The sequence below is a fragment of the Lonchura striata genome, chromosome 6 (genome assembly GCF_050655825.1).
Source record: "Lonchura striata isolate lonStrDom1 chromosome 6, ASM5065582v1, whole genome shotgun sequence".
In the NCBI taxonomy this organism is placed as follows: Eukaryota; Metazoa; Chordata; class Aves; order Passeriformes; family Estrildidae; genus Lonchura; species Lonchura striata.
Window position 1 is genome coordinate 38,217,119 of NC_140708.1, and position 23,167 is coordinate 38,240,285.

Here is a 23,167-nt window from a genome sequence, read left to right on the forward strand (position 1 = left end):
CTTCCTTGGAGCTCACTTTATTCACAGGAACCTGAGGAATAATGGGTAAGAAAACAGCATTGACTAAACCCACTAACATTGGGTGTAGTTATTTCACTTCCTTAATTTTTTTTAAACATTATATTTTTGAAGTGCACAATTTCTATGCTTTTTGAATCTTTTGGGTATTATTATCAGATGATGTCAACTGATGTTTCCTTGGGAAATGGGTGATCAGGAAATCACTTTTTTAGTGGCTGATTTTAAAGCATTCAGTTCTCAGCCTAATTCAGATTGGGGGGGGGGGGGGGGGGGCTCTGAGGAGAAAATTCATTATTTATTGGTTAGTTTTGTAAATATACAAAACTAACCAGGTGTTTACAGCCAAGCCTTCACAGGTATTATAAATCCTCATATTCTGTGGGAGTCAGAGCAATTGTGCTGCTGCACTCCCAGTGAGAAGCAGCATGATAAGTAAAATTAGAGATGGAAATGATGTTGGAAGTGGTTGTTGCAGCAGTTCCTCGAGCCATTTTAGCCATGTTGCTGCTGAAGTGCTAAAATCCAGGTGTTAAGATTGATAACCTTTTTAGGACTACCTAAAACCAGAAGATAGATGAAATTAAGGGAATAAAAAGGGGTTATATTTATTGCAGGGCCTTCAGGTACATTTAGAGCAGATGAAGCCCCCCAGGGGCTACACCCAGAAATGGATGACAGGTTTTCCCACTTTTATAAGTTCGGTCCATATTGGGGGTTAATATTCCAATTACAGCTTCAGGTAATGAAGTGATTTACCTTAAGTTTTCTCCCCACAAAACTCACTTTTGTTTACACTTCTGGTGCCTGAGGCAGTGAGGTGTCCTTGATTGCCAGGATGGAGAGGAGTTGTGTCTGCCCAAAATGGGGGAGCAGCAGTGATTTATTTAAAAAATAGGGATATTGATCTAGTACCGATATCCAACTGTGACAGACAAAAACTCTCTAACATTTTAAAGTTAGAAAGCGTGTGTTTATTGTGTGTGGGACAGCTCCCAAATCCACACCAGAGCTTCCAGGTGATTACAGAGCCCTTTTATCCATACAAGTATTGAATACACGAAATATAAATCCATATTCATCATTTTGGTACATCCCATTCCTCACTTTGCATGCTAATCACTCCCAAAGCTATTCAGCATGCGTGGTTTGTTCCTTGAAATGGGTCAGTGTCCCTTTCATGGGGGGGGGGGTCCCAAAATGAGGAAGTCAATGAAGTCTTCCTCATTCTGACCTTTCTACCTTTTCAATGCAAATATGACAAATGAACTCTTGGTGGAACTCCCATTCCTTGTCTTCAATTGGTTTCAGAACAGAGGAGGCCCCCAATCGTCTTATGTTCCTAAAAGCTCTTTGTCAGTTTGTGTATTCTTCATTATAAATCCATCTAACTAAACATTGTGCTGACAAGCAATCAATTATTAGTTAACTACTAACTCTTAACTTCATCAAGGCCTACTCATTTATTTTAATTAACTCTAGTAAGGCTTATATCTAACTAAAATCTTAGCTCCTCTAAAAAGCTCTAAATTCCTTAAAATTTATGTTTCAGCAGCTGACAAGGACATGGTTTAGGAGTTACATCCTGAAATGCAGGATTCCAAGCACGTGGAAAACACACAAGTTAAAATCCCAAGGATCAGGACGAGCACTGACCTGGCAGGGCTGGCGTGGGGCACAGCCTTGGGGTGTCCGGCGGGGCCGTGGCGCGCTCGGCCCAGGGGGTCAGCGGGGAGAGGCTTCCGAGGGGCGCTGGGCTTGGGGGGCTCCTGCAGGAAACACCAGCTCCTGTCAGCTCTCAGAGGGGACATCACACCCTGCACACCCCCTGCACACAGCCACAGCTGAGCTGAAGCCACAGAATTGTGGAATTACACACTGGCTTGGCTTGGGAGGGACCCTAAAGCCCATCCAGTGCCACCCCCGCCACGGGCAGGGACACCTTCCATCCCAGTGATGCCTTGAGAGGCTGCCTGGAACAGGGTTAAAGGAATAAAGAATAAAGGTTTAAAGAATAAACTCTGCTAGACAGATTAAAGGAATAAAGCAGGGATTTATTCAAAGCCCTCACAGGACACAACTTTGGCAGTAGAAGAGCCTGGCCATGGCTCCACCCAAGATGAACAACGAGTCACAAGTTTTCACACTTTCATAACTTTTGGTCCATTTTCATATTGGGGTTAATGTTGAAATGTTGCTACTTTCAGAATATCTGACTGAAATGGACAGCCAGGAGTTTAATCAAAATTTCTTTGTGCAGTATTTTTGCTAAAATATAGGAAACTATATTTATTCTATTTTTAACGTAGATGGACCCCAGATGGACAATGAGTCACAAGTTTTCACGCTTCTATAAATTTTGGTCCATTTCCATATTGGGGTTAATTGTCCAATTCCAGCTCCAGGTTATGCAGTCCCATCCTCCCAAATTTTCTCTCCTCAATTCCCTGTTGTTTGCACTTTTTGGGCCTGAAGCTGCAGCAGTGTCCTTGGTTCTGGGCCTGGAAAAGGATTGTTCTGTGTGACTGAGCTGTGAGAAGAACTTGCTAACACTTTATATGAAGTTCAGAGTTATATCCTAATGCACTACAGAATCTGGAAAATATGAAAGCTAAAACTTAAAGTATCACCAGGGAACTCCAAGCCCCATCCAACCTGGCCTTGGACACTTCCAGGAGGTAGCCACAACTCTGGGCAAAACTGAGACCTCACTCCCCCAACAATTTATTCCTAACACCTAATCTAAACCTAAACTGAAGATATGTTATGACCAGATATGTTTAAATGAGTAAAAAGTAACTTATTTTTAATAAACTGCCACTCTAATTTGAAACCAATGATTTAATACTATATTTTCATGATTTTATGACTTTTGATTCCTTGCTCTAGAACTGCAGGGTGCATCTCTGCTGGACTCAATGCTTAATTGGTGGTAAATGCAAACAGCAAAGATTCAATAGATAACTTTGTAGAAGGAGTTCTATAGAAAGGTGGGAATGCTCGACATTACTTTAAAATGGAAATTCAGATGGGCACAAAACCAAACTGGCCCAGTCTGGTTTGGATTGGGAGCATCTGTGGAATTTTTTTCTCTGTGCTTTCATTCTGTGGAATTAAAGGCTCCATTAATAAAGAACAGAAGTCATCTGCTGTCAGGCTGGGCCAGTGGCTGCTCTGGGTGGTCCCTGCAGCCCTGCAAACAGGGAAACTTGGCTGTTTCTCTCCTCGTTATGGAGAGCTGGGACACATTAAGTGGCTTGCTCAGGGCACACAAATCTCTCCAGTTTATCCCCAAACTCACTTTAGATCTTTCTACTACTGAAGCTGCATAGCCATGCTTTTCCCAAGGAATTTTATTCCTTAATTTTAGTTTGCTGTATTTAGTAAAGGAAATAAAAAGAGCTTACAAGCATAATCTGATTAAAGATCCTTTGAAAGATTGATCAAAACAAGCAATCAGAGCATGAATTGCTCCTGAATAAAGTCCAACTTTTCATTATTTGTTTTGAGCATCCTTTTGTTTTTTTACTTTCTGTGGCAAATATTTGCTCTTTCAAGAAGGAAATGCAGATTGATTATCCACAGGCATTTTGATAAGGAAGAAAATACACGAGCTTAAGTCAATCTCATATATAATAGATTCAAATTTGCCACAAACTACATTCTAAAAAGTTGTATATAATGTCCACCCTCTGTTTAATTCTCTGCATAACAAGTACTAGTATTGATGGGTACACAGGCCCAGCTCCTGATTTATTTATTCATTCATTTCCCACTCAAAATGTCCTCAAGTTAAACTATCCTTAAGGAGGAAGCAACCAGGTGTTCTGACAGAAAGTGTAATGTGGCAAACTGCTAGGAAAGGGTAAATGAAAGAGAAAAAATTAAAAGGGAGGGAACTCTGATAAAAATGGAGCTGGAGGATAAATGGTGGCTGAGATGGAGAAGAATGTGATAGAAAGGAGATGCCACCAGGAACACACAAACTTAGGAACAGAGGAAAAGCCCTTTGAAGAAATAAATCCTATCCCCCAGACTGATTACAGGAGGCTCTTCTCTATTCTTTCTGTGCCACAGGAGAATTCAAACTTTGTGTGTTAACTCGTGTGGGGCCCTGCAGAGCCTTTGATGTGTTGGGAATGTGCAGCACAGCTCACAGTACACCACAGCTCTGCTGCCCTCATTCCTCTGCCTCCACTTCTCCCCCTCCAAAGCTTCAGCCCTTCATCACAAAGAGTTTGTGGATGCATTTCTTTGTCCATTTTATATCCACAACCTGGCATTTAGTGCATTCAGGCCTTGCTTGAGGAAGTGTTGTTTTAAATGCAGGAATGAAAACCACAATTCTCATACTGAGCAGCTCCAAAGACATCAGGTGCATGAAATTCCAGGTTTTTTCCACTGATTTTTGAAGAAGAAAGTGAAAACCCTCTGTGTCTACAGCCAGGCTGAGGTGTCAAAGGAGAGACAATCCCAGGATAACTGGGGCAGAAGGAGCAGGAGCTGAGCTGAGCTCAGTTTTACTGAGGAAAAAGTAAAACCCCTTTTTTTAAGTGGTAAAATTTGAAGTAAAAAAGTCCTATTTCTTGTCATTAGCATGAGCTGTGAAATATGAGATATATTTTGGTAATAAGAGGATGAGAGTGTCAGAAGCAGCAACTGAATGATAAAAGCAACAAAATCCAGGGGAAGAGATCAAATCCAAATGCCTGGACTGAAACCATGGCTAAGATAAACCTGTGCTGTTCCCTTGATTTACATGGGGCTCTGCTGATTTATACTGATTGTGAATTTGGCCCATAAATAAAGACTGTTTGCCTTGCAAAAGCATCTGAAAGCTGTTTTTCAGTCAAAAGATAATTAAATATTTAACTTGACAAGAGCTAATTTGCTGAGGATTTTCTGTTTGGTTGATTGGTTTGGTTTATTTCATGTTGTCTTTGTTTTTTAACTATTTTACTTACAACTGAAGGAAATTTTATATAATTTACAGCACCATCCTGCAGTACTGAACATCTGGGTAACATCCTGAGTGTAGCCATGATTTTTCAATCAATTTTTCCTTCCTCTTGCTGACCTTTTTCTGGATATGCTTCCAAGAGAGAGCTGAAGCAATACATGAAGTAGTACCTATATTTATTATCCCAAACTATTCTTAAGCTAGTTTACTACTTCCAAGCTTTGAAGGAAAAAAATCACTTAGGAAAGATTTTCTCCCCACAGAGTGTTTTTTGGGGTCCCTCTGATATAAAAACTAGCTGTTTCTGACAATATTGAGGCTATGATATAATTTTGAAAGAATCAATTCTTGCTCATTCTTTAGGATGCCTTGAGCTGATCCCCTGTTTGTGTTCCATGCAGAGACTGGAAATGGTGATATTTTGCTTGATGAAGGGACTGTCACAATTAATTTGAGCTGCCAAGCTGAAAAGCTTTTTGGCAGTTTCAGATCTGTCAGACTTTGCTGGTGATAGTACTGCAGGACTGTTATTCCACCTGGCAGTTTGGGTGGCATTCGGAGCACAAGGATTTAGGAACATGAGCTGTAGGGGAGCACTGGGCTGCTGGGATGTGCAGTGAGGCTGGGGCAGGTGCAGATCCAGTATCAGAATGACAAATGGCTCCTTTTCCTTTTCCTTGGAAAGCCTTTTCTCCATCAATATTCTGCTTAAGAAACAGAAAAGCACTTGCACTTGAAATCTTCCCTATGACCACTGTGAATTGTGCAGAATGTTAGAGAATACAAGAAAATGAACAATGAGACCACTGGAGCTAAAGACAAGCAACAGGAATCAATATTGCTTCTGATTCCCTACAAAATTTATTTTAGAAAGAGTCAGTGTTCTTTATTCCTCTAGAAAGGAAAATTACTGGGAACATGGAAAAGGAAAGACAAAAAAGCAAATAAAACACTGATTGCACTTGTAAATATTGGTCTAACCTGAGTGATACAATGTTGAGACTTAGAAAAAACTAAATCTAGAAAGGCTTTACTTGCTGCCACAATGGGCAGGGACACCTTTCACCATCCCCGGCTGCTCCCAGCCCTGTCCAACCTGGCCTTGGGCACTGCCAGGGATCCAGGGGCAGCCACAGCTTCTCTGGGCACACTGACAACTTTTCTGGGCAGCCTCTCTCATCCCATATTTGTTTCTGACATTTTTCCAATCCCTTTTCAAAGCCCTGCACTCCAGCACTGCCTCAGAGCTGTCTCCTCCTGTCCACCCCCAGGAAAGGGTCTCGAGCAGCTCACAGGGTTCCTGCAGGTGAGAGCCTGGTGCTAACAACACTCACCTCATTTTAACCTCATAGCACACCCAGAACAGGAACAGCCTGGGTGCTTTTTAGAAACAGTCACTCCACAAGTGCCACCAAAAGGGAGCAGCCAGTGACAAGAAAAGGCACTGTTTAATACAGACAGCTTCATCTACCCTATCTCCCTGAGATGCATCTTATTCAAAAATAAAAAATAAAAAATATTTATCATCTCTGCTTAAACATTGCAGTGAAAGGTGTGTCTGCAGGAAATAGTGTTTTTAAGCTCTGTGCCCTGGAAAAACAGACTGTGCTTCATGCAGCCCTTGGCAGGGCAGAAGCACATCAAGCTAAGACACCTTTTGCCCTTGCACATCACATCTGCAACGTGACTCCCTAAACTCTCTCTGTGCTTGGCACCTCACTAACAAACTGTGCAGCTCCTCTCTGCTTGGGCTGGAGAGATGTGCTTGCCTCTAATGTGTTTGTTCTGTTGTCTTTTGAGTGGTGAAGGCAGAGTTCAAGATCCTAAATTTTAGTATCACAGCTCCACTTGCCACAAAGCAATTTTCTACAGCACAGTTCTAAACTAACACAAAGCATAAAGGAAATACTGTGAGAAAAGGGCAGCAGGAAAGATGAGAAAACATTTCTCCAGACACTCGCAGAGTAAATATTGCACAGAAGAGAATCAATGGTTACCTGGGAGAACCTCAGTGAAGGATTAGCTGGCAGGGGTCTCTCAGGCCCAGCTTGGTGTCCTGGCAGCTGGGGGAGGGGTGGCAGGACTCGCTGGGGTGTTTTTAATGGTGGCACCTCGTGTGTCTTCACAGGGTTGCTGATGTCAATGATCTGATACGGCAGCGGCCGCCTTGGGCCGTCTCTCTGGGAAAAACCATCCTCAAAGTTCAATCCTCCACCAAAGTTACACATTGCAATCATCCACCAAAGTTACACATTTCCATCATCTACCAAAGTTCCACATTTCCATCATCCACCAAAGTTCCACATTTCCATCATCCACCAAAGCTCCACATTTCCATCATCCACCAAAGTTACACAATTCCATCAGCCACCAAAGTTACACATTTCAATCACCCAACAAAAGTTATAGATTTCAAGAGCTGGCACAGAGTCACAGAATGGCTTGGTTTGAAGGGATCTTAAGGACTAAACCATCCTTAAGGACCAGCATGTTCCAAGCCCCTGCCATGAGCAGGGACACCTCCCACCAGGGAGCTGCAAGCTCCATCAGACCTGTCCTATTGCTACTTTAAAATGCATGGTAGTCCCTTGCTTTTCTCTCCTAGAGAAAAAATTATTTCTTTTTTGCACTGGACATCTCCACCTGTATTCAATGTGGAAGCCATAAATGAATTTTGAAGCCTACATCCTCTCCCATTTTACTCAGTGTTAGTCCTACATGATATTAAGTCCATGCAATTATTGTATTATAATAAATAATTTGAGATCCAAAATACATGCAATCTGTTTTTGGTTTTCCCTCACTTAAAAAAAAAATTATTTAGGGACTCACTTTTTGGATGGCTGTATTTTGTGGCTTTGTGATGAGGTTTTTGCTAACACATATGGTATGAACATGATTTGGCTCAGATGAACTGGAAGGTCTTGCTGGACTCACAGACCTGCAATACAAACATTTAATTGTTGAGCACAATGTTCTGCTTTTGTAATATTTTCTTAAACAGGAGCCTCTTTTCAGAATGGGAATTTGCAAGGACTTTCTGCCTGGTTATAGTAAACAAGGAAAGTAAAAATGGTCTAGCACTCCTGTAAGAATAAAAATAAATATTGATTTTTTAGAAACCAGTAGTCTGTTAAATTAGTTTCTGCAATCTGTGGAAACGCAGCTTTGTAACACCCAAGAGACTATTCTAATGAATCTAACATTTAAACAGTAATGACCTCAAATAAGAAAGTTTCAGCTCACTCAGCTGAGTTTAGATAAAAGGCCATGCAGTGTAATGAAACTGTTTCAGGCAAATCAAAATAAAGACAATACTTCCATTGCTGCTTAATTTTTCATCCCAAAAGGAAAGAAGGATATATTCAAACTAATACCTGTGTTATTTACTTTCTATCAATGAAATTAAACCAACCCAGGGAAAACACTGCGGATAACGGTGAATATTTTTTGTCAAGGCTGGCCCTTCCTAACACATTCACGGTGATGAGAATTGCTGTGTTTACTGCTTCCTTTCCTTAATATCTATTGGAATATAATTAGGGAAAATGGGCATACCTTAATTTCTCTATTGTTGTCTTCTTGCTTGTAAACAACCACCTCATGAAAGTCTTCCTTTTGAGGTACATGATTGATCCAGCAAAGATAAGGCACAGGATGGTAATCAACACTCCTATGGTCAAACTCTTATTGTCTGTAAAAAATAACATGGAGTTAACTTCTTCCTAGGGCCTGCTCACTGCCTCACCAGGGTTCCTTTGCTATCTTCCAAAAACAAAAATCTTTCAGTAGTGAAATCATGATGGGAAGCTTTGTCATGGAAATAACCATGCTGTCATAATTTCAATATTGCCACCCACTGCAGCATCTGGCATGCAGAGAAGAGAATTCATTTTGGTTTAGAACAGTATTGTTCATATGAAAACAGACATTATTTCTCATTGAGATTTAGTTTATACATGCACTAGTGAGGAGACTGCTTGTCCTGTCATGTCCTCAGACATAAATCAGAAACATCTCTTTGAGGTCCCTAATGTTCCAACACTCTGGGGAAAAACTGGCACGGAATAATGAAATCCTGTAAAATTAACAATGTGTAGAAATAATTTCTTCCTGAGGTTGATCAATTTCCACTCTTTATCCTGTAAAAAACCCAGGTGGAGCCTGAATTGCCACTGACCTGCCTGTCTGATGGGCCCACTGTCCACGCTGCCACCAAAGCCTGGCTTGTCACAGAAGGGGGGGGCCCAGTCAGCCTCACAGTGACAGTTCTTTTTGTTGTTGCAGACCTGCAAAACAAGACAAATGGCTTAACATAAAAAACATCCGAGAGCAGCCCTGGCTGATAAGGGCTTCTAATCAGACAGTGACACATCAGAGAGGAATAAAACTTGGAGAAGAAAGGAGATGCGCTGATAGCTGCCTACTGCACACTGAGGTGGCAAAGAGCAACTGGCCACGGAGGAAGAGGGATCCTAAAAACCATTATTTCTTTGGCAGGTAATCGTTGGAGTTGCCCCAGCTGACAACATCAATAATATGAGGATAATCAGACACCTCTTAAGTCTTGTTCTCTGCTTGCTTCCAGCAGCAGCATTATCTGCTGGTAGCTTCAGCTCCTCCTGCCTGCGCAGGAGAAGCAGAGCTTTGTCAGCCCCCCGAGCTCTCCTCTCCATCTTGCTTGCTCTGGGCCCAGCGTGGATTCTTCCATGGCTCCACGGTGAGCCAGCTGCTGGAGTAACCTGTGAAATGGGCTCGGGGCTGAGGAAGCCCTCGGGGAGCTTTGCTCTCACACCTGCCCTGTCCGTACAGACTCAGTGCTCCGTGCTGTGGTGGCTTTGGTGGCAGTGAGGGGCCCGGTGGCCGCTGTGGGACCAGAGAGCTCCGAGGCACCCAGCCCGGCCCTGCTGCGCCCAGGGCTCCCACATTCCAAAGCACCTTATCTCCTTTTCTGCTCCTCAGGCAGCTGCTGTGTGCTGAATGCAGAGCTTGAAGCTCTGTGCTGAACCAACAGAATGCATGGAGTCGCAGAACTGCTCAGGCTGGGAAAGTTCTCCGAGATCTTCAACCACTCCCCAAGACTGATAAAGCCACCCATGTCCCCAGGTGCCACCATATCCACATGGATTTTAAATCCCTCCAGGGATGGAGGCTCCACCGCTGCCCTGAGCAGCTGTGCCAGGGCTGGAAAAATTTTCCATGAAGGAATTTTCCCAATATCCACCCTGCCCTTCCCCTGAGCCAGCCTGGGGCTGCTCCCTCTCCTCCTGTCCCTGTTCCGCCGGCTGTCCCCTCCTGGCAGGAGCTGTGCAGAGCCCAAGGTCTCCCCTGATCCCCCTTTGCTCCAGGCTCAGCCCCTTCCCAGCCCCTCCATGTCTTGTCCTGAGAGGCCCCAAACTCACCCCAGGATCTGAAGTCACATTTCGGTGCTCAAATCAATTTTTAAATAAAGATTTTGGGCTTAGGGCTTGCTGTCACTAAGGTTCTTAATTCTGTGCTAACCCATCACTGATCTGCAACCACAGAACAGATTAATAAATGGGTTTTCAGAAAGACACAAATCAGTTTACAGGAGTTTGGGTTATTCTGAACATGCAATATTCTGGCCAGGTCAGCTTGGCAGGCTTTCAAAAACACTGTGCTCCCTGTGTCTGCAGAGCATTAAAATATTGAGAGAGCTCAGACTGGCTGAGGTCATGTAAAATTTAAAAAAAAAAAAATTACATTTCAAAGACAGTAAGATAATTGAAAATATACTTTGTTAAGCATGATTTTTTACATTAAAGCACTGCAGGAGTTCCTAAGTTCCTATTTACAATTCCACGAGGTCAGTTTTGCCACTGAGGAGTCACCAGAGGTTTTTGTTTGTATAGACATGAAAAATGCCAGTCCAAGCCTCTGCTCATTCTATCCTCCATGATAAGAGGCAGCACCATCAACACTGCTCAGTTTTGCAAATTCAGGGTGATAAAGTAAGTTAAAACAAATTAAAATCCTTCCTCAGAGAGGACAGTGAATTTCTATTGCTGTTCCAATGTGGCTGCCACAGCTTTTCAGAGAAACAAACAGCTCATCAGCTCATCAAGGTTAATAAGGCAAAGCTTGACATAATTAACATTATCATAATGTAAACTGGTTTTCAAGCCACTGATATTATTAAATGATATCACATTTTTCATTACGTGCCACTTTCTTGCCAAAAAACTCATCAATATAGTTCTACTTTTTTTAAAATGTTTTTGGAAATGCTGTTTCATTTGCTTCTCAATCCAAATGCTTCCAACACTCAATTCAAAATCTTTAACTTTGTATCTATGGATAAACTGTATTTTTGATTTTTAATGGGAATTCTTCATGATGGAGGGTCAGACTTCAAACTGCTTTGAGGATTACAAGATTCCTTTGTATGCCAGGCTGTCAATTAAGAACAAGATAATTACAGCCTGATAAATATTACTTTGTCAAATAAAAACAATTTCATAGAAAGGACAGCGGAAATGGAAATACGTAGTGAGAATGTATTGCAGTGACTCTGATTGATCTATTGCAGGCAATTATAGATCTCAAAGCTACTACAGAAAATGATTTCTTTCTGTCCAGTGGTTATTGAGTGATTGTAAAAATGCTTTCCTAGGATGTTTACCCCACGTCCATGGCACTTGGTGGCACATTTGTGGACTCCAAAAACACTGGTGTTCTGGCACCGGCGGTTCAGGCAAATCTGCAAAGTAAAAAAAAAGGAGTTTGAACAGGGACAGAGCTCCTGGGGCTCCCAGAGCATCATATCCCATCTTTCAGCAATTAAGTATTCCCAAATATGTAAATATTTAAAATTATATGGACACAAAGGACACCAAAATTGAGTGTCTTCTTATTTTCCTCAGCCCCTTTTAAATCTTTGAAATCCAAATCTGAGCAAGTTGAATTCTGCTCTCCTGGCCAGTCCTGGTTCCACCCACACTTCACAGTGTTGATATGCTGAGTTTGTGCAAGCAAACCCTCACAGATCCACTCAAGTGGAACTAGTGAGGACACCTTGGGGTTTGGGAGGTCTTTAAGCCAATTTAAAAATCAGTAATTTGCATTTTTTTTCAGGACTAGGAATGCACTGAGCAGGATTCCTTCAGGTTCCTGCTCTGCCTTTGTCTATTTACAGCAGCATATGATTTCTTGAACAAAACTTTGGATCTTCATGGTGTAAATTATCAGAGTTTTATATCAATAGTGAAATATTTTTCATTCCATTACAGAACGTGGACCCAGGGTAGGTGAATATTTAAGTAAGGTCATTGATTTTTATGGGCTCATCATTGTTTTCCAGGAAAACTAAGATCTAAGTTTTTCCATATTAAACAATTTTTTTTGTGTGTCAAATATAAACCAACCCTCTTTAACATTTAATATTTATAGGAAATTGAAGTAAACAAATAGCATATGCACTGGAATAAAATTCAATTTTTTTTTGTTTTCCAGTCATTGCAGATAAACTTTCCTCTGCCAATGGAGCTGAAAATTGAGGTTAAGCAAGATGAGTGCTGAGTAATAATAACATCAAACAACCACACAACTGATAAGCATGTCAGTAATGAGAAGTTACCCTATTCCAAACTGAAAAAAGAAGAAATTAGGACTGGAATAACTGTTCCTATGCTATGTTGACAACAAAAAAGGTCAAAAAGCCCCACACTGCACATTTTGCTCATGTTTAACTGCACTGCAGTTCAGTAGTACTAAGAGTCAGTCACAATAATTAGCATTAAGCTGGGAATGGTGTTGAAGGAGGTGACAGGGATGCTTAATCAGGGCACTTATCCCCTGGGGAGAAGGAAAAATGGAAAGGAAATTAGAGTGAATTGGCATCAACATGCAGGCATGGAGAGAATATGGTCTGATTACAGCACTATTCACAATTCAAATATTCACAGTGCAGCAGCTCCCAGAATTCTGATCACATTAAAATGGCTGCGTTTCAAATTGTGCATCTCCAGTTGAGAAAACCCAAGAATATTTAAATTCATATTCTTAATCCGTAATACAAATGCACTAATGTCCTCAAAGTAAAACATACAATTTCAGAAGTATTAGCCTGTGTATTCTATAGTGTGGATGTGTATGATTAGATAGATTAGAAAGATTAAATACTCATTAGTAAAACATAATGGGGTGCTTTCTCAGTGCTGAGTTGCCTTTGAAAAGACTTTTTAGAGCAGATTGACTTAGAAATGTTGTAAGGGTTGTTTTCCTGTAGCAGAGCTGTGGTTTCACTGAGGATGGATTTCAAACCTGTTCCCAGCACCGTGAGATAATCCAACGTAATTCAAAAGCATTCAGAAATTCAGAGGCTTACTTGAATTTACCACAAATTATCAAGGCACTTCTTTTTCCTCCTTTTTGCAAGCAATCCACGGAGGGTATGGAAACCTCTTTCATTTCAATAGCTCTTGGACTGCTTTCCATTCCTCCTCCCCCTGTAAACTCATGGCTGCCTCCCATCTTTCTCAGTTGGTTTCCTCACAAAAGACAAACTTAGAATGAGACAGCCATGTGAAATCTGGGCTGCATTCACAGTGGGTAATTCACAAAGTTTGCAAAACACAAATGCAAAAGTCAGTTTTGGTAGCTGAGCATCAATGGGTTTATAGTTTTCTAAGAATGCATACAGAGATAGGTTTTCCTACATGAAAAAACATAAAGAAGTGGGGAGCCATAATCAGAAGACAAAATATATTTTGAAATCTAAAGTGAAGTTAATGACAATTTTGCAATGCCAGAGATGCTGGGAAAGGGAATTCATTGAACTCAGGAATTCACTAATAAGCCTGTAATGTATCTTGCTGTACTTATTTTGCAGAAAACCTCAAGCCTCCATGGGCAGATACTTGGGACTGTCTTCAAAAAAATCAGTCATAAACTTCAGCAACTTGTATTGCCCAGAATCCCAGGATGGTTTAGGTTGGAAGGGACTTTAAACTCCTCTATTTCCAACCTCCTGCCATGACCAGGGACACCTTCCACCAGATCAGGTTATTCAGATTTGCATATTAAAATCCATAATCTAGAACAGTGGCCAGAAGGGAGTAAAATCTGTTTTAGTCTGAGAATGAGAAGCAATTCTTTGGTGGGGATAAACAAAAATCCCCAAGAAGTACAAAAGACTTGGCAGAATGATGGTAGAGATGTTCCCCTTGTCTGAGAGTATTCCAGAATCTTACTTTTCCATCTTCACACTTGGTTCCTGCCAGCACCAGCCCAGGGTCAGGCATATCATCCCCCAAATACACGTGGGTGCCACGGCACAGGATCTTGCCACCCTCCTGGAGTGGGATGTTGGTTTCTATGGAAACTGCATTGGTGCCAATGACGGGCCGGTTTGCTCCTCCTTGGCACTGGATTTTTCCACACTTCGCATCCCTGATGGAAATAAACACAACACAAGCAAGGATGAGGTAAATAATTTGACATGTTCCAAACCCTCTCCCAGCAGCTGATGCTGTGTTTGCAAGGAGAGGCCCTACCTGGGTTCACATTTGGCAAAGGAGCTCTTGGAGTCTTTCCCGCAGTTGCCGTAAGGGTCTCCGGCAGAATTGACTCTCTCAAAGCAGATCCCAGGAGCGGGTTTCGCGCCTGAAACAAAACCTAATCAGAACTCTCATCTCATACAAGGTGTTTTTAATAATTTCCTTTGAGCTCTGCTGGTGCTTTAGGGGAAAGGGAGGATGTGAGCTGCATGATGATGAGGCAACAAAACAGCGGTGCTGGATCCGCATGCCAATGGAAGAGTTTGGATGGGTGGGATTGCCAGTGTTTGTCTCTGAGCAACAGGCAATGCAGAACTCCTCCTCTTCCAGGATTTCTCCATGTCATAACCCTCTTGCCAACCCTCCTAGGACACAAAAACTTCTAGCAAATACCAGACAGACAAAGGCCAGCTGGAAAGTTGACTAGTTGACTCTCTTCTTTTGCAGGAGTCTATGTTCTAGTGGGACCCCAAAAAAATTCTTTTCAAGAAAGGCCTGTTTGACTGCAACAAGACAAAAGAGAAAATCCAGTTTTAAACTGGGTGTAAAGCTATGAGGAGCTGACATGGCAAAGGGAAATGGGCTGCTATTAACTCAGGCTGAAGGACTGGGGAGAGGAAAGGAACCCATCCCGCCTTAATCCTCAGGACATCCACTCCTGAGAGGAAAGACTGACATGGAAGAAGGGGAATTTCTGCCATGTTGGTAGAAGTGGGAATCTGGGAGTTCAGGCAGCATCTGGTTTTTATCTCCTGTGATCTTTTCTGATAGAGACATATCCTAATGGCAAAGGAACTTCCTGGTGGGAGTAGGGCTGGAAAAGCTTGTGCAGGCAGATTATTCATCCCTGCACTTCAGAAGTTCAAGGGTACTATTAGAACATCTCTTCTAATGCTTTATACACACAATCTCCTGCTCATTTCCCTCCAGATTATAACAAATGGATGGAATATCTTCTAGGGGAAGATGCATCCGTTCATCTGGAACACTGAAGAGGTGAAGGATCTGCTTCCCTGGTTTGACTGCTACAACAATTCATTAGTCTGTGTACTGGAATTTAATCCCTTTGTTCTACAGTGAAGTGTGGCTTTCATTTCCAGCCAATAACTGCTGCTTCTTGCAAGATTAAGAGGCCCTTTGTTTGGGCTCTTTACTACTCTGTATTTTCTTTCCATGAAAGTAATTATCATCACCATCAAGTCACCACCACCATTTCAACTGCTCCAACGGGGAGACTGGCTTTGAGCAGAAAAGGAGAGGAGAAACTCTGGCTAGAACTGTGATCAGAGACCTGCTACCTACATTTCTGTGCTTTCAACAGATCAGCCAAACCAAAGCAAAAAGAACTTGGCAGCAAGTGATGTGATAGCCCAAAGGCTGAGAATATCCCATTTCTACAGCACTCCTGATCTTACCAGAGACAGAACATCTCAACTAATGCTACATTTTGTCAAATGTTTTGAGCCACTTCCAAGTGTGTATGCCTATAACTGTGGTAAAACATTGCATTTATTTAAGCCAGACTGAAGATTTAATGTGAAAGCCTTCAGAGGAAAGTGTTCTTTTTTTCTTTTCTTAAAAAAATAAAAATGGGGGTCAGATTCCTGGAGAAGAAAATATAAATACGATTGTAAGACTTCCAGCCAGTGTGGATCTTTTCAGTAAAAACTCAGAGATTAAAACTTCAATTAATTCTCTGCATTTCATAGTCAGAAGCTTGACTAATGCTATATACTGCTGAACAGCAATCTAATGCTATTAAGGAGAAAATATTAAAACTTGGAGAGGCTTAAGATGGCACCCCCTTTCCTTCTGACATTTTTACATGCTGAAACTGGAAAATTCAGAAAGAAAAGCACAGAAGGAACAGAATATGAGCTGATGGTCCCCTGGAGAGAAGGACAAGAGCTTGAAATTCTTTGGAAGATTACGATCAAGCTTGCTGAGTTCAGAATATTTTTTCAAATCTGGAACTCTTAAAAGGGACTCACACAGGATTCTTTCAATTCTTTTCCATTATAGTTCAAGTAATAATAATAATAATAATAATAATAATAATAATAATAATAATCAACAAAAGCACCCAGACAAGGTGCTGTGCAGAAAAAGCCAAAGTTAAATTTCCATTTTTTAGCATGTGATCCCTCCTCATCTTTCCAGGGTGGGCACACTCACTGTTCAGCTGGAGGCAAACATTACCATGTGCATATTCTATAGCAGCTTTGGAAGGGCTGGGGAGAGAACATTCTGGGAGCAAGAGGCCAAGGAAAGCTGATTTTTCTAAAACTGCTTTTTCCAAAAATGCTTTTTCCAAAAATGCTTTTTCGTCCACATGGGCAAGGACCAGCTTGTGCAGCCCTGGCTGTGTGCAACTGCTCTGGGTCTTGTTTTGGCTGACCCATGGAATTGCAGTGGCTGGATGCTCCCTTGGAGCAGCAGCCCAGAGCCCAGACACGCTGTCCCCTCAGTGGTGTCCCCTCCCAAGCTGCCAAAAACCAAATGAATGCTCAAGTCCTGTGCTCTGACTGTGAGGGATGCAACAAAGGCTTATTCTAAAAATGGCTTTCAAAAGGGAATGCACCCACTGAACACTGAGAGAGAGTTTAAGGTGTTTCTCTTCCTCTTTCAACTGATGGAAGTTTTTTTTTGGTGTGGCTGATTTTTTTTTCCTGAATTCAGAAGCCAGGCGTAGCAAGATGATGGAAAGCAGCCCCCAGGAAGGAAAACACATCTGCAGGGCTCAGACACTGAGCTTTAACTCCAGCTAATAACACTTGACAAGAAAAAGGATCTCATGGAGCACAAAAAAGCATCCCCCTGCCAGGCTGGGAGCAGTCTGTGTGTGAAAACACCTGGTACCAAATGATCATCTGCAGCCTGGAAACCAAAATCCAGCTTCCATTTCTGCCTTTGCTATCCAACCAGGACACGCCGTTGCTCGGGATTCAGATGGCTGTTCCCTCTCCCCACTGGCTTCTCACAATATTTGCACTTTTTTATGGATGAAAACATATCAGAGTGTAAGATGCTGAACAGATGGAGCTACCAAGTTAAAAGGAGGTTTTCAGAGGATGCTTAAGGAAGAGAATTGTAATGTTGTGTTTCTGGAGGAAACCCATTTATCACAACTGCACCACATAAACTGAAGCAGAAAGTCCTGTCTTCCTCTATTTTCTACCTCTGCAGGCAGAAGGCAAATGATTTGTGAAGGATTTCTGGTGGTTATTAAGTGGTTTGAGCTGAATGAGCAGAGTTTATTTCACTTTGCTATTGGTAATTATAGTATCATGACCCTGTAATTAAGGTCCTGTCAGCCTTTCCATGCCAAGCCTCATTCAAGGGATGAAATCAGCCCCTGGAAGGTCAAAGCTCACCACTGCAGCTTAGAGCCTGGAGATTATTTGGGTTTTTTCTCCAAATGTATATATTGATGAGCCCACTTCTTTCCCTATGCAGTCGCAAACAAATAAAATAATAAAAGAAGAGAAGTTGCAGGGCACAGAAATGCTGTGTCATTTCAGACCTGCTGCCATAGGAAAACACCAGCACGGTCTCTTGAAAGGAATGAGGGAAATTTCTGACCATGGTGCTGATTCCATGCACACGAGAAACATCGTCTGTCACGCTGACAGCAGCAAAGGAAGATATTTCAGTTCAGTTCCCAGCTGTCTGTGGGTGGGGAGAGGGGAAGAAAACAACCTCTGAGTAACAGGCTGGAGTTCTGTGGCTCAGGCTGTGCCAGCCAGCACCACGAATAACCATGCAAATAAATATAAGCATAAAAACCACAGTTCTCTGTCGTGTGATCAGCTCATTAAATTTGTTTTGGCTGCAAAGCAAAAGTTCCACGAGCTGCCTTTGGCCTCTCTCTCCATCCTGGTGATCCCTGTTCTGTCTGGGCAAGAACAAGATGGGGTTGAGCATTTTTTTGCATTTAAGGAGGATGATGTCACCACCCCTGAGAATATTATTTAGTATCTTTCCCATCTCCAGAAGAAAAAAGCCTGGCCATAAATCTGTGATGATCAAAATAGTTTGATTTCACTGAATTCAGAAAATTGCAGTTCTTGGAGAACTAGCATTTTTTCAAAAGCAAGTCAACAGTGGTTTGGTCAGATATCTGAGGTGGGCAGCCCATTTATTTTATATCTGTAGGGTTCTACCTGGCAAAACCTGCAAAGTTCTCACACGGTAACAAATATTGACAACTAAATTAAGAATGTTCCTGCCTAAACAAATAGCCAAGCCCATGTGACACATTTAAATGTGTTCTAATTATTAAATCAATGCCTGCCATTGGCTCCCCAAAATCATTTTTTCCCACTTTTTTCCCACTTGGGGAAATACAGTGAAACAAACTGACAAACTTCCCTACAGAATCATTGTCTTTTCAATGTAGAAAAAGCCATGAGTTTAAAGTTGAGAATTTTCTGTTCCTTGGTAATCAATGATTTCTCTGGCTTGAGCAGCTCTATCTGTGTATCTGTTTCTCCTGGAAAATGCCAGTGCAGTCACAGCCACCACACCAAGCATCACCACTGCTGTCACTGCTATCAATAGGTCAGATCAGCCCAGTCTGATATTTTTGAATATGGACCAAAAAAAGGTCAGCAGCAATTCCTGCTCCCCAAGGATAAAAATGACATGAATTATGGAGAGAGAGAGAATGGAGAACTCCGGGTGTTCTGGGAGCAGACTGGAATCAACCTGGGCTCTGAGAGGAATTCATGGCTATTTTCAGAGATTGTCCCCAGGAGCTCCTCCCTTCTCCTTCCCACCAAGATTTCCATGCAGATAAAAAAGAGAAAAAAACCCAAAACTTAGTCTATTTTATCTGAAACACTGTTTTAAGAGTAACAAAAACATCCCCAAGGAAATGCAAGTGCTTTCTGGAAAAAAAGTAAAAAAGTTCCTATGGCTCAGCCTAATGTAAACAAGCTCTGACAGTGTTCATCATTTTCCTTTAAATAGATCTAAAAACATGAAGATTGACATTTATCATTGGGCTTCTGGACATCTGTAACCTGATGAATAAAGAAAGATGTACAAGGGAAGACATTAGTAAGGAATTCAATATACTGAATATTATTTTAGGAAAAGTTATTGTATTTTGTTCTGCATGGATTCCTCCTACTGGGAAGAAGAAAATAAGGAGAGAATGAAAATGAATTGTAATATGACTTTTCTTTAGAGGGGAGAATTTTTTTTTTAAAGCTATTTCACTCCAACACAGACAGTTGTTAAAAACAGCTCTAATCAAACACAACAACCTGGTAAAAGGTTCCAACGTATATTTTTGATACAAAGTCCAGAGACAACATCTTAGAATGTCAAATCTCTCTGTGCTGCAAGAAAATCTGCAAAGACATGTAGGTTTTTAAATCTGTACCATTATATTTTTCTAACTTCATGAGCCCCCCACCTCTCTTCTTGTTCCACCCCAAATCTGCTCATACTTCAGCCAGATGTGTGATAGAGCAGTGGGTATTCACATCCCTAGTTTTAAATCCAGAATATAGGCATTATTTGAAGTGTCCCAGGCCAGCTAGACAGGGCTTGGAGCAACCTGGTCGAGTGCAAGGTGTCCCTGCTCATGGCAGGGGGTGGAATGACATGATCTCTAATGTCCCTTCCAGCCCAAATCCCTCTGGGATTCTGGGGTTACTTTTAATTTATACTTTCAAAAACATGGCAAGAATTACCATTTTTAGTACAGGTTTGGTCATGTCCCATCCTCCCTATTTAAAACCCTTACCCTTGGGCCTTCCCAAGACAAAACCAAAGGATATTCCAGCCAAAGTCTGCTTGAGCTCTGTTCTTAACACAACATCTGCCTCATAAACAGCCTCCCACAGCCTGGAGCCTCCATGCCTGGCAGTGCCCATATCAAACAGTCCCAGGAAGGAAGGCAGGAAAGAATTAGGGGATCCCAGGGCTTTGGTGGAATTGCTGTGTGAGGAAGCTGACCTGGCAAGGAGCTGCAGCAGTGCAGCTCCCTGACCTTTAGAGGAATTTTTCTCAGCCGCTGAAACCACGAACAGCCTGACCAAGTAACTTTCCACAGCATGGGAAACTGGTTCAGGAGGAGATTTTTGCTTTCTACAAGAGAAAATGCCTCTGTATCCAGGGATTAGAAGTCCCAGTCTGACTAAGGCTGGAGGCTATAATTGTCCATGGCTCTATGAGCCCCTATCAACTCTACGACGCGCGTGGGATTCGGGGGAGTGCAGCACAGGCACGGCTGGTTCCACGTGAGGAGTTCAGTTCTGAGCTGGAACTCCTCCTGAACGTGTTCTTACACCCACGTGGCCAAGCTGACCTGCTGCCTGCACCACTGGGGCTGCTTCTCGAGATGCTTTAATGCTCTTTTAAAGGGAGATTGCAAAGAGTCCATGTTCTCTGAAACAGATAAATTCTTCAGTAGTGTTCTGGGGAGGGTTTTGACCAAGGGAAACATCTCTGTGCCATTATATTGATACAGAAGTTTTGGAGCATAGTTAGAGATAGTGAATTGAAAGAGGCTGAAAATATTAGTTTAAAAAGAAATAATTACACCTATCTCTAAGTAATGCTTCTCCTTAGGAGAGGTAAATGTTTTTCAAATTTGAGATAGAAGGCCAGAGATGCTGAAGGAGACATGATTTGGATTCATACCAAAAAGCTGAGTTAATACTTGCATTTCAGTGGAAGGGTCACTGGACTTTATAGAAAGGTGAACAGCTTTCCTGGGATAGATGTTGAGAACAGCTCAAGAACTCATGTTACCAGATTTCTGCAAAAAGGGAGCAAATTCCCATGGGAGAACAACCCCTTCCTGCTTCAGTGCACACCCTGCTAAAAAACACTGTCAGGAGGCAGTTTCCAGGTGACACCAGTTAATAAAATACACACAATGATCCAGAAGTATCATGTTAGTGTCAAAAGCTGAGCCTTGGCTGGAGATGGAGCAGGCACATCTGTTTTGCAGAGGAGCTGTTTAGAGCACAGGAGGCAGCTCACACAGCAGCCTGAAAAGGGCTGTGATTTCAACCTGCCAGGAGCATTCAGCACTTTGTGGGGTGACATCAGGCCAGATCAGAGTCAGGAGGAAATGATTTGTCTAAGTTCACCTATCCATTTGCAGCATGTTGCAGCATGAGCCTCGTTACTTCCTGCTGCAAGAAATGAACACGACAGCAAATCAAGGCTGGAATAAATCACCCAGAGATTCCCTCATTATTCAAATAGCTACAGAGTGGTGCTGCATCCTCCAGATCTTTATTCCCCCTCTCAAGCCTCTGTCAGACCTGTGTCCCTGTGCTGGTGATGCCTTGCAGGCTGCCCTAGAGCAGAGCCTGGACAGTTACAGAATAAAGTAGGGATTTATTAAAAGGATTTCCTCCATGGATCCACCTTGGGCAGCACCAGAGCCCAGCCAGGGCTGCACCCAAATGACCCAAAATGGTCCCAAAATGCACGAGCGCTCCCGGGGCTCTCCCTGGGATCAGTTCTGCTCCATTGGCACCTTGGAGTTCATTGTCCCATTCCAGCTCCAGCCCAGGCAGTCCCACCCTGCTGGATTTTCTCTCTCCAGCCCACGGTGTTTGTGCTCCTGGGCTGAGATTTGGATCATTTGTCCTTGGTGCCCAGCTGGAGCAGGAATTGTTTTGTCTCAGCTCTGTGCAGAGAGCTCACCATCCCCTGATATAAATCCCAGACCCACACACTGAAGCAGCACAGAATCTGAAAAATAGAAAAGCTGAACCTGAGGCCTCTGGCACTCACCTGGGCCCCAGAGGGTGATGCACTGCTGCTCGTGGGTCTGGCAGATGCCATTGTAGCAGTAGCCATCCACGCCGTGGCACGCGTGCCCGTCGTGCAGGTAAACGTTGGCCGGGCACTGCGGGCTGGCCCCCGTGCAGAACTCGGGCAGGTCGCAGGAATTGCTCGACTCTCTGCAAGAAATCCCCGCTGGTTTGAGCTGCAAAACAAACAGAACTTCAACAGCCTGGGTCGGCCCTGCAGCACAGGAACAGATTTCCCCACTGGCCCGGCCCCAGCTGGCTGCAGAGGACAGGGCAGGGATTGCACAGCTCGGATCTGAGCCATGCTGGGAGGCTTGGGCAGGAAGGGGGGTCAGATGAAGCTGCACACATGGCTCACATCAGAAGGCAACCCCAGCCCTGATGTTTGCAGGTGGCTCCTCCATCGTGTCAACACAAGAACTCTGGGAAGGAGGACCTGGAGATCAGAGACCTTTCCACCCAGGGCAGCTGGTCACAGAACACTGTGCTGTGTCAGGGCTCAGGAAGCCACCAGCCCACTTGACTGTGGATTCAGATGCCCAACAATTCCCAGCTTGAAAGGTTCAATTCAATGATCTTGAATAGATCTTGAACATTAATGGATCAGTAGAGTCACCATTTCCTCATGGAAATGTTGTTCTGATGGGCATCAAGATCTCCTCAAACTTAATTACAAGATTAGACCAGGTAACTGTTTGTCCTGTACTGATTTCCATGGAAAATGCTATTTTTTTTTTTTGAACTGATGGTGGAACATGCCAGTCTGAACATTCACATTTCAACAGCAGCCACAAAAGTTGGGTGTGCTCTGAGAGAATTTTAATCACATTGCCTTTGGTAAAAAGCAAAGGACACGAAGATAGATTGATTTTGCTAAAAAGCAATTT

The 23,167-nt window shown here is 42.7% G+C and overlaps 1 protein-coding gene across 3 annotated transcripts in view; it reads right to left on the reverse strand.

Annotated features, from left to right (window-relative positions):
- The window catches only part of ADAM12 (ADAM metallopeptidase domain 12), a 181,692-nt gene that overhangs the window by 1,638 nt on the left and 156,887 nt on the right, over window positions 1–23,167 (reverse strand). For all 3 annotated transcript variants that reach the window (XM_085582973.1, XM_085582974.1, XM_021526349.4), the window contains 9 exons: window positions 22,261–22,456; window positions 14,494–14,602; window positions 14,191–14,389; window positions 11,622–11,699; window positions 9,159–9,267; window positions 8,537–8,672; window positions 7,811–7,919; window positions 6,976–7,158; window positions 1,675–1,787 (listed from right to left, as the gene is read on the reverse strand). In XM_085582973.1, the coding sequence (XP_085439099.1) occupies window positions 1,675–1,787; window positions 6,976–7,158; window positions 7,811–7,919; window positions 8,537–8,672; window positions 9,159–9,267; window positions 11,622–11,699; window positions 14,191–14,389; window positions 14,494–14,602; window positions 22,261–22,456 (1,232 nt within the window). The remainder of the gene's footprint in view (window positions 1–1,674; window positions 1,788–6,975; window positions 7,159–7,810; window positions 7,920–8,536; window positions 8,673–9,158; window positions 9,268–11,621; window positions 11,700–14,190; window positions 14,390–14,493; window positions 14,603–22,260; window positions 22,457–23,167) is intronic.